This window comes from Motacilla alba, chromosome 10, assembly GCF_015832195.1.
Source record: "Motacilla alba alba isolate MOTALB_02 chromosome 10, Motacilla_alba_V1.0_pri, whole genome shotgun sequence".
In the NCBI taxonomy this organism is placed as follows: domain Eukaryota; kingdom Metazoa; phylum Chordata; class Aves; order Passeriformes; family Motacillidae; genus Motacilla; species Motacilla alba.
This window is the reverse complement of record NC_052025.1, coordinates 6,075,524-6,091,230: the sequence shown is the minus strand read 5'-3', so window position 1 is coordinate 6,091,230 and position 15,707 is coordinate 6,075,524. Positions and strand designations below refer to the sequence as shown.

General features: G+C 38.9%; 1 protein-coding gene across 1 annotated transcript; it reads right to left on the bottom strand.

Annotated features, from left to right (window-relative positions):
- Window positions 1–447: 447 nt before the first annotated feature.
- Window positions 448–15,355, bottom strand: LOC119705178 (threonine--tRNA ligase 1, cytoplasmic-like). Its single transcript, XM_038147280.1, has 19 exons — window positions 15,053–15,355; window positions 14,263–14,355; window positions 13,304–13,494; window positions 12,657–12,780; window positions 11,420–11,541; window positions 10,512–10,629; window positions 9,790–9,854; window positions 9,023–9,101; window positions 7,670–7,816; window positions 6,961–7,059; window positions 6,457–6,623; window positions 5,794–5,956; window positions 5,034–5,171; window positions 4,528–4,605; window positions 4,328–4,428; window positions 3,115–3,219; window positions 2,253–2,325; window positions 1,436–1,550; window positions 448–1,320 (listed from the first exon to the last, which is right to left on the bottom strand). The coding sequence occupies exons 1-19, from the start codon at window positions 15,302–15,304 to the stop codon at window positions 1,172–1,174; spliced, it is 2,379 nt and encodes a 792-aa protein (XP_038003208.1). The 5' UTR covers window positions 15,305–15,355; the 3' UTR covers window positions 448–1,171.
- Between the last annotated feature and the right edge of the window lie 352 nt (window positions 15,356–15,707).

Sequence of the window (15,707 nt, the reverse complement as noted above, 5' to 3'; positions counted from 1 at the left end):
GATCCACAAACCCAAACGAATACAAAACCAAACACAGACCTGTTAAACACAGGTCTGTACGTGTGTGAGGCAGAAGTAAAACATAAGTTGTTTTTTTTTTCATTTGTGTTAAGATTTATGCACTAAATTGTAGTTTCTGCTTCATGGCTGTGATACTTAAATCACAACTAGAGCTGTATAGCTTAGATAACTGAGCAATACACTTAACACTAAGCCTGTTAACTAAATAACAGCATATTAAAGTGAAAAAAAGGTAAAAAGTAATCTCTCAAAAAAATCCAGTTCAATTGCCCACAATGGCAACTTTAAGAATTATTTCTAAGCATAAACAAAACAGAAATATGGCCAGCTTCAAGACCAACATACTGTTTTAAAATTAAAATTGTCCTCTGTTCCTTTCCATCATTCGAACTACTTCCAGCAAAGAAAGTAATAAATTACACACAGAAAGGTTTTTCAAAGTTGTTTGTTTGTTTTAGTAAAAAGCCAAAACAACAGCAAACAGAGGAAAAAAAATAAAACACTTCACACACAGTTATAGTAATCGAACTGCATTCTTGGCAACCACCATCACAGCAACCAGTCATCACACCAACTCCATCAGTGCCTTGTTACACTGAGACTTCCAACAAAGACTCTAGTGCATTTATAGTCTCTGAACACACATTCTGAAACAACCAAGCTATTCACATTTCACCCCACCAGTCCCCCAAATTTTTGTTACCATCTGGAGCAAAAAAAAACCTAATCCAAACTGCTCCTGAGGCACCTGTGCACTGCTAAGCTCAGGATGCCAGGTCACAGACAGGTATCTGCTCCATGACTGAGGGAGCTCAGCATTCCCAGCAGCATCCCCTGTCCTTCCCAGCCTCCTGATCCCCACCATGGTACAGCCCTGACTTATTTCCACAGCAAACCCACCACATCAGAGCTCTAGGACTTTCTAAATAAGCATTCTGCAATACAGGCAGATTGGAAACCCAAGCGATTGTTAAAGGAGTTGGCAGGTGCATCTGTCCTCTCATGCTTTTCCTGGAGCACCAACAGGGCTCCATTTGGCTATTTTGTGTAACCATTAACTGAAAATTGTCTCAGATGAGCATCACTGCTGTGCAGGAACAAAGAAACATTTCACATAGGCAGCTAATATTTTTTCTTCCCAGCAGCAACATCAGAATTCTTCTTCTGCATTTGCAATTTGTGAAGTCTTAAATTTCTTGAGTTTTTCAATAGTAGAAGATACTGAAATCTCTCCGTGAACTTTGTTGTCTCTTGTTCGCACATTGACAGCATTATTTGCTTTCTCCTTTTCTCCAACCACTGAAAGACATAGCACAAAATATTACACAATCTCCATTAGAAATTGAGCCTAGAACAAACTTTGTCCAACATTAGAACTTAAATGATATTCAGAAATGTAAGATGCTGCAATTACCTAAAATGAAGTTATACTGAGCCAGCTGTGCATTTCTAATTTTCTTGTTTAATGTGCAACTTTGATCTAGATCCACATCTGACATAAATCCTGCTTCAAAAAACTGGTTGCAAACCTAAAAAAAAACCCAAAGAAACCAAATCCCTCTTAGTATTACTATACAGTTTACAACATACGTCTGTAAATGCTGCAATTATTGATCTCTCACAATAAATAATTCACATATATGCATAATTTCGTTCTTGTGGATGGTTACAAGGATTTCAATGAAGTTATCTGAAGAAACCTGTACACACAGCAGCACCCCAGCGGGGAGACAATACAAGGTAACATCTGTATCAAACATGCTGCCCTGCTGCTGCATGTCAGAAACATGTCCTCGGTCTGAGAAAGGAGTAGGAACACACACTCTCTTATTCTTGCATTAAAAGGAAAGCATGGGACAGGGGTAAAACCAACCACGGTTCAAAAGTGATGTAGTCAAGAATACACATGGTGGGAAAAGGAAGAAACTGGCTCCACCTTCTTAGAGCTGAGAGTGCTGTAATGAAGCATTAGTTACGTAAGGTTTGTCATCCAGGATGCTTTGTCCTTTAATAATTACAGAAGTATGCACATAATTAAAGAACCCAAAAATACTTGAAGTTTCGTATCCCTTACTCAGACAGATACAAATTTTTGACTTAATATTGAAAAATTTACCTCTCCCCCCAAACATGTCTCCAGAGTTACTAAGCATGAATTCCCTGTTCTAGGACGAGTGCTAAGGATGTCTGAAACCTGCCTGCTGCCATAAGGAGACAAGTTGTCCTCTCACCTGCTGGGCGTATTGTTCCGAGGTGGGGCCCACAGGCACAACCATGACCTGCCGTGGAGACAGCCAGAACGGCCTGGCCAGCACAGGACAAACAGGAAACAAAGGTGCATTTTACATTTCAGTCACAGCCATAGTCATGTTTCACAATAATAATCTCTGTATGGAATTATTTATGTTGGCTAAGGATGTTGGATAGTGTATTATCTCCCTCTTTCCAAGCTCACACAAAGTAGCAAACAGATTATTCCAGTAAAATGATATATGGAGAAGTGGGACCTTCTGTTTTCTTCCCAGATGAATTCACAACTTGAAACAGATTTTTTTTCTGCATCATTTTCACTTTTATCTATTACTTTACAGTGAAGGCGGACAGTCAGATGATTGAAAATAAGAATCAACCCCTCCTGAGTAATTTAAATACATTAATAAAGAAATATTTCTAGATCTTATCCAAGATAAAATGATCAATCTTAAAAGTACAAAAATATTTCATATATTACGATTAATTAATGTCTGTGTATACACAAATAATTGCTCTACATACATCTGACATCCTGCTGGTACAAAAGCACAAATTTGAAGAAAAAAGGAACAAGAATAATGCAGGACTTACACATTCAATTACAATTCCTATTTCTGCATTATTTTTCTTTTTTTCTAAAGTCTCATAAAATTGTATAGATAGCATTCAACTCAGACCAGAAAACTGGACTTTTCTTAGTAATGTTGAGAAAATTTTAGGGATATTATTTTTGCATTATAATATATGGGACAATAGGAAGGATATGCAGTTTCTATGTTGTTAAAGTCTTTTAGAATTCCATTTGTTAGAATTGTTAAAGTCTTTTTGAATTCCACATACCATTTTCCTCCATAATTTTCTGCTAGAATAGCTATCATTCTCTCCACAGATCCCAAAATAGCTCTGTGAATAATCACTGGCCTTTTCTTGTCATCGCCATCCTTACTGGAAAAAAAAAAATCAAGGTTTTGTTTAAAAATAAAGTTATCTTAGCTCACACACATCTAATCCCACTAATATTTTTGATTCTACTTTTAACATAAAGACAAATTTTAGTTATACTTATGAAAAGTCTACTGGTTTTATTAAAAATGTACTTCAAGTCAGCTGGGCTTTTAAAGAAATTCTAATTTAAAATAATCATGCCTGTAGCTAGTGGCAGAGACACTCTTAAATTTGAGAAGACACTTGACTGACTCAGCACCATTTTAATGCATTTTAATATTTTATCTTCTTCCTTGCACTCTGTTTCCATTAGGACTTACTTTTATTTTGTTGCACAGGAACTTACCTGCCCTTACTTTTCATTACTTCACTTAAATTACAATCCTGAAATTTAAAAAACCTGGCTTTTTATAAAAAAAGCCAGTTCATAATAATATGATCACCTATCATAAAAGCTATAACATCTACTGTAGAATATACCACAGGACCAAAAAATTACAGATTCTTATCTATCTTCCCCTTCTTCATAATATTCAAAATCAAACACAGCAAGAAATACAACGCAGAAAATGAGTATTCAAGTTAATGTGGCACTAAAATTCATTTGCTCAGTGGGCCTAGCTGGAAACCAGCCAGATTTTCACTAAAAGCTGTTTGCACTTGGTTTATGTTCAAAGTTAACTGGTTTAATCTGATAAAAATAAAGAACCTCTTAGTACAAACATACTTGCTCCTTAGGGCGTGTGTGATTTTGTGTCTTCCAAGGAGACACAATGACTAGGCTGAAAAAGAAAACTGACTCAGCTGAGGGGTTTTTAGCATTACTTGTGATCAATCGTCTTCAAAACTGGCAGACAAGACAGATAATGAGATTTTCCTGCATTTGCAATTAAAGTGAGCTATCATCACATTGAGAAAATATCTTCAGGTTCATGACTCGCTCCTCTACCCACTGGGGCTGTTTGCTCTGCCTACTAGCTGACTGATTTACAAGCTAATCATTTGTTAAATGAGCAATATAGCATTAGTACATAATGGGAATTATAGATAATGAAAGCTATTGTTTAATTTCATTTTAAAAAGGAAGATACTCAGCTTAACCACTCACCCAACATAAGTAAGATTAAACCGAATGGGTAGCTGGAAGTCAAGCTGGATGGTAGCACATTGATGGTATCTACCAATTGCATCTTTGATTTTAATATCAATCTGTGAAGCAAAATTACACAGTTACTAAATATAGTTTGCCTGCAGTACATCTGCATTTCTGTCCATCCCAAAGTTATACTGAAACGCTGAGTCACTAACCTTAGGACCATAAAATGCTCCATCTCCTGGATTCAAATTCCACTGCTCTCCAAAGTTATTCAAGCTGTTTTGAAGTTGCTGATCATAATAATGAGAGAGTAATTAAAAAAGGTATAGAAGGGTCTCTAATTACTCTAAGTTGATTGCTTTGAAATTCAAAAGGAGTCAAAAGGCAGCACAACCTCCATTGTTCAAGCATTCGTTAGTTTATGATAAATAATCCAGAAACAGTAGTTCCTCGTATAAATATTATTATCAGAAATAAAAATATTAATAGAAATTTAACTAGTTCAAGGTAAGGGGATAAGTAAGAATCTCAAAGTTCTGGTTTTCTATAGAAACTTCCAATTTAATGTGATGTTTTCCTAGAAAAATTTCTACACAGGGCAGTATTTAGCATTGGATTTAAGCAATTTCACCATGCAGCATGGAAGAACTCAGTTAAATACCTATCTCTGCAAGTACATATATTAAGGGGTTTGTTTGTTTGCTTTTAAATTAATTACCTTTTCAGCATGATCCCAGATCTCTAAATCTCCAAGATAATTTTCTGGTCTTGTAGAAAGACATAGTTGAAAGGTAAAGCCAAAGACAGCATACACTGACTTCAAGAAATCAAGACAGTCCTTAATTTCTTCTTCAATCTTAAACATAAAACATATTAAATAGGTTAAAACTGACTTACATAAAAATGTAATTGAATCTGCTGAATTCCTCGTAACATGAACATAAGAGTCCATTAAATAAGAAAGAATTAAAAATTACTCGAAAATTACATCCAAGGAACCCAAATCCATTTAATGGGCAAAGAGAGATCCGAGGTGTAGCGGCTTCAAAGCATGGCAAGAAAAGTGGAATTTTTGTTAAGCATGAGGTTCTGGAGCCAAATTGTATCCTGAATTAAAGTACATAAATTTATCTATGCAGTTCCACTAAAATCTATAGCATTACTGACAACATAAAGTTTTTATTCAGCATTACTGAACATAGAGAACAATGGGATCTACTGCTTGTTTTTGCAGAGGGAGATGGAAAATGCAACAAATCCTACTTTATGGGGTTTAGTTGCCCAATGCATCTTTCTAAATAAAAAGAAGTACCTAGAAAAAAAAATACCAAAAGCAGCTTTATGCTATACAATGGAAGAATCAAGAGTTGAAATACTTTGGGGTTTTTTTTCTTGTTTATTGTTAGTTTGCACTGGGAGAGGGAAGGGTTTTTTTGGTTGACTGGTGGGGATGTGAAAGGCGCTCTTTTTTTTTTTACCTGTTCCATTGTGCAAAAGATGTGAGCATCATCTTGTTGGAAGCGCCTAACACGCGTCAAGCCACTCAAAGTGCCTGAGAGCTCATTTCGGTGAAGAACTCCAAAATCTGCAAGTCTAAGAGGCAATTCCCTCCAGGATCGAGGACGATGGGCAAACATCAAGCTAAAAGAAACATGGAAAAACCTTCCTTTTATACTTCTTACAGGAGATGTAAGACAACACAGAAATAAACGAAGATCAGTACAGACAGTAACCACATTTTTAAGTATTTACTCATTCAGGCTGTCTACATCCTGAAAGACAAGCAAACAGAAGAAGGACACCACTCAATCTACTGCTAAAGACCACTGAGAAAAAAGCACTGCAAGAGCAAATCAAGACTGGTTAATCCATACTCTTCTTGGAATACCACATCTGATGTCCACCTCTATCCAACAGAATTGGTATTTACTGGTGGTACAGACTAGTATTAGCATGCACAAACCCAGCTCAGTGCAGACTTACTGCAAAGGTCTGCTTTGGGACACGGTCAGGGAAGCTCTCTCATAGCAGTCTATGATAAACATACATAACAGCGTCTATTAATACTCCTTTTATTTCTCCTCAGCCCCAAAAAGGATAAATGACATAAAAAAAGACATTTTCTAGTTGAGAGTACAAACCAATGTCCTGGACAATTCATGGGTTTAAGGGCAAAGGTTTCCTTCTCAATCTCAAAAGAGAACATATTTTCACTGTAGTGCTGCCAATGTCCTGAAGCTTCCCAGAGTTTACTGTTGAAGACGTTCGGGGATACCACTTCAGTAAAATTACGCCTGCGATATTCCCCCTATAGAACAAATGCAACATTGAAAAGGTGAGAGAGATTTTGACAAGCAAAAGCTTGATTCTTTTCAACTGTAGTATTATGATGGCAATTTACAGGGACACAATAGGACTATTGCAACATATAGACTTTGCACAATTGAAAAAAGACAGCTTCACTCTGCCTTAATTTCAGAAAGGTTAAATTTGTATAATCCTTATAAAAATCTTGTATATGTTTACATACATGGGTACTTCTTTTTCTGCAGCTAGCTCAGCACTATGAATGGCCTATCATTTAAGATCAACAAATGACAATCAAGTCGTTAGGACTTGTACCAGTAACATCAGTACATACTCACTCGTATGAAATCCATGAGCGTGTTATAAAGAAAGGCACCTCTAGGGAGGAAAAAGCAGCTTCCAGGACTCAAATCATGAAAGAAGAAGAGCTCCTGCTCCTAGGTAAATCAAAACCAGAATGCTCTAATACCAATTCAGAGAGAACTGCACAATATAACTACTTGACATACATCAAGACACTACTTGCAAAGATGGAATATTCTAGCAACAAGATGATTTATGGTCCACAAATTCTCAGCAAGACCAGTTAATTGATCTGCAGTTCTTAGTCTTAGAGATGTGTAAGAACACCAAATTCCATTTGATTCTTTGACCATGTAAGCACACATTTCCCCATATTTACACCTATTATAAAGAGCAACCAAACCACATTATTTACACCATTTCCAAATAAATTCTCTTCTGTGAAAAACAGAGTGGTTTAGGTAGGATCTGCAAAGACTCTACATTAACAGGTTTACGGTTTATATCCCTAAACTAAGGGACTAAAGCCATTAACTTCTTCCCAACATTAGTTTAACACTCATATGCAAGTGATGAATTTGCAGAACTAAAACTTTAAAATGTAAGTGACATCAAGAAGCACATAGAACTGGCTCCCCTTAAAACTGTCAAAAAACAACAAAAAATCAAACCCAAACTAAGACACAAGGGAAGAGAATGAATTGGATAATAGAAGTATAAGAAGTGGACGGTGGAACAGTGTACCTTTCCGATTTTCCTATGATCCCGGTTTTTGGCTTCTTCCTGCACTTTTTCCCATTCCTTCATCATTTTGTTATCAGGAAAGGATATTCCATATATTCTCTGCAGAGTTTCCATGTCAGATTTTCCTTCCCAATAGGTAGAGGAACTCTGATACACAAAACCCATACTTTAAAATAATATTACATAGTATCAGAGAAAGAGGGATAAACACTAGCACATTCAAACATTATTGTATTTATTTTTCCTTGGGAAAAGTATTATATGCAGTCCTTCAGCATTTGTTTGTAATACAAAGAGACTTGCAGTGCCTTTTAGTCAGCATACTAATACAGAAGACAAACGGAAGTGACAGGTCACATCGGATTTTATTCTGCTTAGGTACCTTGTTTTAACTCACATCATGGCATATTTTATTATTTCATGTTATGGCTTTTAAAAAGGCAGGAGTTGTTTACGTTGAAAACATAATGCAGTAGGAAAACAAGAAAGGCAAAACAAACCTAACTTTCACAGTTAAATCTGAGCAGTTTTTACCCTCTACCCACTCAATCCCTGGAATTCAAGAGTTCCATACACTTCAGTTTGGAAGCCAGGAAAAGCCACAGTGATGAATGTTCCAAAGAGCTCAGTCTAATAAGGTTACCAAAATGAGGACCTGTGAGTAACTTAAACTACACCATACATTCAGAGGCCTCTGCAAACACTGTCTCTGGCTTCCCTGGAAGCAATGCTATTTTTTAACAGCAGCACTTGCAGACCTGCTAAGGTCCACTTTATCTCCTGTACCTGACAAGGTCAAAATACTATTTTCTGACCCAGTGAGAATCTTAAGGTCAACTTACTGCAGAACAGAGCATGTACATCCCCTTGCAGTCAGATGTGACAGCTGGAACAGACTAACCAGGACACTTGTCCTGTGAAGTGCAGTGCTGATGGGAGATAGTGGCACAGTCCTGCCACAGGGGCTTAGGCTGCTCTTCTCTCCTGTGCACGGCAGAATTGGCTCCACAGCTCATCTGGTCACCACTAGCTAGAGTAGTTTTGCAGTGCTCTTCATCAGTCTAAATGAGCAGGTTACTACACTAATACTCTGATAAAAAACATGCTGGTAACTTTCACTGAGGTACTACTGTCTTAGCCAAGAATCAGTAAATGTCAGACAGATCAACGATTAAAGTCAGTAGTTCTACCTGTACAATGGAACTGGGAAAGAAATTATGAACTATTGTGCAGTAAGCAAAGAAAACAATATAAAGGACCAATCCTAGTACAGTCAGCTCAGGAAAAATAAATATATAAATAAATCAACTGACAATTTATTTCAGTTTTGATGCACAGTTAATTTAAACTTACCTTAACTACTTTAAGGACCTTAATTTTTCCAGTGTGTCTCACATGTGGTCCCTTGCAGAGATCAATCAACGGACCACATCTATATGCCAAAACAAAAAAGTGTTCATTTCCAAGCAACCCAACATTTTTCAATACATTCACTAATGGCACACAAGTTCATGTTTGACACATTCAAACATGCTAGTAAATATAAATATGCACCATACAGCAAATTCAGTGCACCTTGAATGTAACTGTTCCTTCTGCCTGAAGTGGAATATTCACTCGGTAAATGCTGAGCACACTTGATCCATTTTCAAGAGCACCATAACACATTTGCCAATTCATACAGTTCCATATGTGAACTTGAACAAGTTGGCCAGGAAATTTTAAAGTATGCAGATCAAACAGCAAATGATGTTGGATTTTCCAACCAACTAACAAGTAACTGAATGAGCAGGTTCCTCACCCCACACTGAGCTAGAGTTAGCTTAATCCATTATGCAGCAAGACAATGTCAGAGATGGCAACTTATTTTAATCTGTCTACTGAAACCAGACGGAATAAATAAAAACTGAATTTGACATTTGTCCACAAATTGGGACCTAATCTGTCCCAGCAGAGAAAGAAAATCTCACTCTACCTAAGTAGCAATATTAATTGCAAACTAAAGTCCTAATCACACAAGAATTCAGAACTTAGAATAAAAAAAACCCAATTTTTTCTCTCAAATTAAATTAATTAGCTATAAAAATACCTAATAATACCATTCAAGCATATTTCTTTACCTGTATACTGTGGTAGTTGGTGTCTTCACCTTCTCATTAAGGATACGACACTTAAACTTGTTATACTGTGTGTGGAAGCATGAAAAGCCAGAAACGTCAATAAAGGGGATAATAAAATTCTCTTCAAAAATTACATTTTAATATTACAAGTGCACCAGTAAAAGACACTTCTAACTAAAAAAAACAAAAACCCACCAAAAAAAACCAAAACAACAAACCAACAACAACAACAAAAAAAAAACCCACATCTATTTCTCAGAAGAGTTGCAAAAGCAGAGGGGTAAGAGACAGAAACATCTTAACTCCCCTGAGGGTGTGTTGAGGATTGTGATCACACCTGAACACCCCAAAGCACTTGTGAAAAGCAATCACACAGTGCAGTGAGACTGGTGATATTCACTGAATAAAACAGGACTAGAACTAAAGCCTTTTCTGACCTGTCTTCACAAGTGAGCCAGAAGAAATGTATGCCTTTCATTTACTTATTTGTTATTTCATTGAGCTGGAGGTGTGTTTTTGTGGAATACGGAACTGTTTTTGTAAGTGCTTGAAAACATCCTGAACACTTGGGAGGGCATATGGAGAGGGGGAAAAGGACGGTATTGTTTTTCTTTGTTTTACTTTGTTGTACTATTCTAATGAGTCAGTCACATGCAATATTTCATTAAAATTACACTTTAAAAGATCATTGTAGCACATCCACAGCTACTCTAAAGACTTACCTTAAACATGTCTAACAGGATCTCCTTTTTGACTTCCAGCCTTTCAAAAGCCTGTTTCTCTTTTATGATATTTTTACAACGGCTCTCTAGTAGTGGGAATTCAGTACTAGATACACTCCTAGATAAAAAGACCCAGACAAAAGAAATATAAATTAATTATTTTGATACTCCCATTTTTCTAATGGTCTAATTTGAAAAACATGGAATGTGTTGTGATTTGTCACAGTATTTTTTCTTAGTTACTTACAATCAGCTGTATTTTCAGACACTAAACCCAGAAACACAGATAGTACCACCCTGAAAAAACCCATTGCAATCATTCCTTTGAATGTCTGGAACAGTCTTTGACATGATTAAATATCTGGAAGACCTATAGCTCAAAATATACATATGATTTAAGAAAAAAACAAACCAAGGGGAAAAAAAGGCTCAACCCAGCCACAAGGGCCAGTTTATCAGCTCATGCAGATTCAGTATTCTCCCTGCCTACAGAAAGATAAACGAGGGAAAAACAGAATTGTAAAGCTGTGCACAGGGGTTAGAAAAGGAGTAAACACTTACACAAGTTACATGTATTTGTGCCCTTTCTACAAGTGACTATGGCCCCTGAAAACCAAACTTGCATGACTCTTCAAGGAAACCATTTGCCTCACAGGAACTTCAGAAAGTTCAACCCAAACGCTCTGCATTTTTCCACAGAACAGCTTCAACTCTTATGGAGCAGGTGTGTGAATACTGCTTCTGAATTTAAATATATACACACACTCAGTTGAACTGTATATACAGAAGACGATGTTTCAAATCATATTAGAGTCAGAAATATACTTTTACCATACAGAAACAAACAAAATAATTCTAGTACTGATCTCTAATAGGAGTATTAAATTTCTAAGATGCTGCAATTTTACCTGTCTTCAATATACATGTCATAATGAAATCCATTCTCAATTGGTGGTCCATAGCATAAGCAGCCCCCAAAATATCCTTCCATGGCCTCTCCAAGAATGTGAGCACTTGAATGCCAATAAACCTGTAAATGAAGTCAGCTGAGCAAATCATAAGGTAAATTGTGCATTGTGTAACTAAAAAGAAGAGAAAACAAACTAGAGATATCTGTAGATAGGACACAGGCTGGAACCAATGTCATTCAAATTCTGAGAGAAATAAAACAGCTTTATATTAATCACATAGAATACTTCAAAATGAAAAGATAATGGCAGATGCAGCACTAAAGGCCCACCATACTTCTGTTTGAAAGATGATGACTATACCTCTGCACAATTCCTTCAACTTACTTACTGTACCTTGTTTGTTTATAAGTTAGTATCAGTTGAAGCCTATGCACCACTAACCACATCTAAAGCAATGTAGCTGATTAGGCTGCCACTGTTCACACTCAGTACATTTATTAATGGGTCTGTAAGCTACATTACCTGAAATGTCAGAACAGGAAGCCAACAACAGAGTAGATCAATACCATTCTGATGTTCTGACTTCTTATTAATTGAGACTATTTCAGAGCTACTGCTAAAGATAAAGCCTTGACAGGCTCCTGAAATGTCTCCAACAAGCTTAATCACATGAATAATTCTTTGACAAAACTGAAGTCCAATCCTAGCGCATAAAGATAACACAAGCTTCAGACTGAATACCATTAAAGAAAAATCTCAGTCAAGTTGCTAACTATATGTATAGTTTAATTGACTAAGAAATGAGTACTTAAGGATCTAATAAACAGTGCCAGTGCCAGTACAAGAGGGATGAGATTTTATTGATGGCTCAAGTCTAATACTGGACAGTTTTTAGAAAACGGTAGAGACTGCCTCACTTTGCATTCACTGTCTGCTCTCCAAATGCACTGAGGCAAACCACAGACTGTTTCAAGTTAACATACAAATTAAGGATTTCTGTGTGAACTCCTTTGAGAAATAACTTGTTTATGTAAAAGAGAAGGATGAAAAGAACAAAGATTTTACTCACTCTCAACTACAGGCACTTAGTCTCTAATCTTTGTTGAATCATAGGAAATATATTACTTGAATAGTTTTGTGGGATTTTTTAATGTAAGATTTTTAAAGCAAATATTGCAATCAATTTTATGTCATTAGTTCCCTGAATCAAGCAGAAACCAGAGTGTTTACTCACAGCTTTGGCTTCTTCATTATCAAAGGTGAGCAGCTCTAGAGTACAATCTCCCTCCAGCGGACGGTCCAGATCCCAGAGTTCAGCGTTCACTTTGGCTATGACTGCATTTGAAGCCAACACTTGACTAAAGAAACACAAGAGACAAGAGACAAGAATATTTAGGCTCAGATTTGTAAAAGACTTTAGATTCCTAAACCCCATAAGACCACATCCACATCTTGTAGCACCTGAAGACTGGAAACTTTCTTTCTGTGGTGTTCTTAAACACCTTGCCTACTTTTAAGGTATAGAACCTTAAGGTCTTGAGAGGTTTTGTTCAACAATTTTCAGTGCTGGGGATCTGGAGGAAAGGCTGCTCCTTACAACAGGTTCTGCTAAGTCACAAATGTCCAATGCCTTTTAATTCTCAGCAGTGTCACAGATTTAACTGGAAGCATTATGATCCCAGCACAGAATCCCAAGCATCCGAACTGTAACCAGCTGTTTCTGCTACATGAAGCCGAAGTGCCAATGCTTTCCAAGCAAATCAGTTTAAGGGAGCCACCACCCACTGACCGTGACATATATTTAATATAACAAGGTAAGAGACAAATGATAGTAACAGTTTTATCACTACAAAAGTCCAACTCCTTGAATGTGCAGCTTACCTAATTCCTACAGCTAATTGATATGGTGTGGTTTTCCAAGATTCCCCTTCAACTGTCTCCCCATCTGTCAGAGTAATTTTGATAGATTTGCTCTGGTTGGCTGCTCTGTAAGCTAGCAAAGCATCATGTTCTTTTTTCAGTGCTTCATAAAGCTTCAGTCTGTCTTCTACGAAGCTTGGCACACACTGGAGCTGTAAGACATAAATTTGATCACGCACACATATTTGTGAGACAAAGACAATAAAAGGATTCACAGTGTTGGTGCATCCCCAAAGGTTCCAACTTGTCCAGATCTAACTGTATTAGAATTTACACTAAAATTCAGTAAAGCACTTATAAATAATAATATACAGAATAGTCCCATCCAACTTACTGACTATTTTAGAGTGATTTTCCAATTTTCCATGCACTTTCATCAGTCTGGGCCTAAATGGGTCTGTGAGCTGGACCTCAGAAAGCAGCTTATATTCCTGACCCAAAATTTGCGTTTGGCAAATGTCCTGGAGAAATTTGGATCCCTCCAACAAGACCTTGCTTCTGCCACTACATTCCAAGCAGCAGATTCAAGCCAGACAGTTCACATGAAGTTCCAGTATTTTAGCTTAAGGTGAGTTATTAAGCTCTATTGTACTGCAGCAGTGCTGCCAATATCCCTTCAGCCATCGTGAATGCTCATGAACCATCACCCTCCTTAGGCACCATAAAACCATGACCTTTATTTTCCAATAACCCAAATCCTTTGGTTACATAAAATGTAGAGATTTAATAATGTATCAGTAACCCTACTAATGCAAGATTAAGCTCTTGAATAATGTGAGGTTTTTATCTCTGTGCTATAGCAAGCTTTCTTCCCAAAAGCTGGGATTTCAAAATACAGCAAAGTATTCCAGATTTGACGACTTTTCTGAACCTGGCCAAACACCACTCCTATTACTATGTAGTAGTAAACAACCACTTACATCATTCTGGTGCTCGTTCACAGCTTCATTTTCCTTTTTCTTTTCCTCTTTAATTTGATTCACTGCATCAGCTGGACTTGCACTGGAGACTTTCTGAAAACAGTAAGAATACAAACCATAATCCTTCTGTACCTTCACCTTTTTTTTTCAGCAATCATCAAAACAAAGCAAATCAGTATAATATTGGGCTAAAAAGGCAATTCTAGGGAATAAGGCATGTCCTCAGTACAAAGATTTCTCATGGTACAGCTAAACTGCATCCTTTTGATGTTCTGCAGACACAGCAATGCTGCTCACCAAGCTAAGTCCTCTCAAGACAAATTTCCCAAATTTTACTACTACAGCTATCACCGGCAAAATCGCCCCAGAGAGGCCGTTGGAGATCAAACTGGAGCAGTGAGCAGTCACAGCAACTTTCAATCGTGTGATACCTCGAACAGGTTGCCAGTGATGCTGTGGATGCCCCGTCCCTAGCAGCGTTCAAGGCCAGGCTGGATGGGGCTCTGATCAATCTGGTCTAGCGGAAGATGTCCCTGCCCACGGCAAGGGGCTTGGAAGGAGATGATCTTTAGGGTCTTCCTCAACCCAAAGCATTCTATGATTCTGTGAACCCGCCGCCTTGGCACAAGGGCAGAGACCACGGCACAGCGCTGCGGGCAGACACCGCGACAGGCTTCTGCTCCCGGGGGCCGGGCACAAGCGGCTCGGCCCCGCGAGCGTCCGCGTCACGTCCCGCCCGCGGAGGCCCGGCCCGCCCGGGGTCACCGTCCCGCCCCGCTCCGGGCGCTACCTCTCCGCCGGCCGGGGGCTGCGCCGGCGCCGCCCGGCCCAGCTCGGCGGCCAGGCTGCGGCGCAGGTGCAGCAGGCGATAGCGCAGCTTCTCGTTCTCGGCCCGCAGCCGCTGCAGCTCGGGGCTGGCGCTGCCGGGGCAGTGCAGCGCCTGCGGCTCCTTCAGCCGGCCGACCTCCGCCACCAGCCAGCGCAGCTCCCGCTCCTGCCGCGACAGCCGCAGCTCCGCCGCCTCGGCGGCCGCCGCCGCCATGTTGGCCCCGGCGCGCTCCGCCCCGCCTCGGCCCGGCCCCGCCCGCTGCCGCCGGACCCCGCCGGGGCGCGGCTGCGGGGCCGTGCGGGGCGCTCCCGTTCCCCTCGCTCCTTCTTCTGATTGAGCGAACGGCGCTTTGGGGCCGCTGCTGCTGTGCTGGTGATCCACCAACCCACCCGAGGCCGGTGAGCAGTTGGGAAGTGTGGATATCCACAGAATCAATTGGAGTGGAAAAGACCTCTGAGATCATCGAGTCCAACCTATGACCGAAAACCACCGCGTCAACTGGACCACGGCTCCGTGTGCCACATCCAGTCTTTCCTTAAACGCTGTATGAAACAATGTCATTGTCAAAACGTGTTGGTCAGATTGCATTTTTATTTGACTTCAATGTCAAATAAAC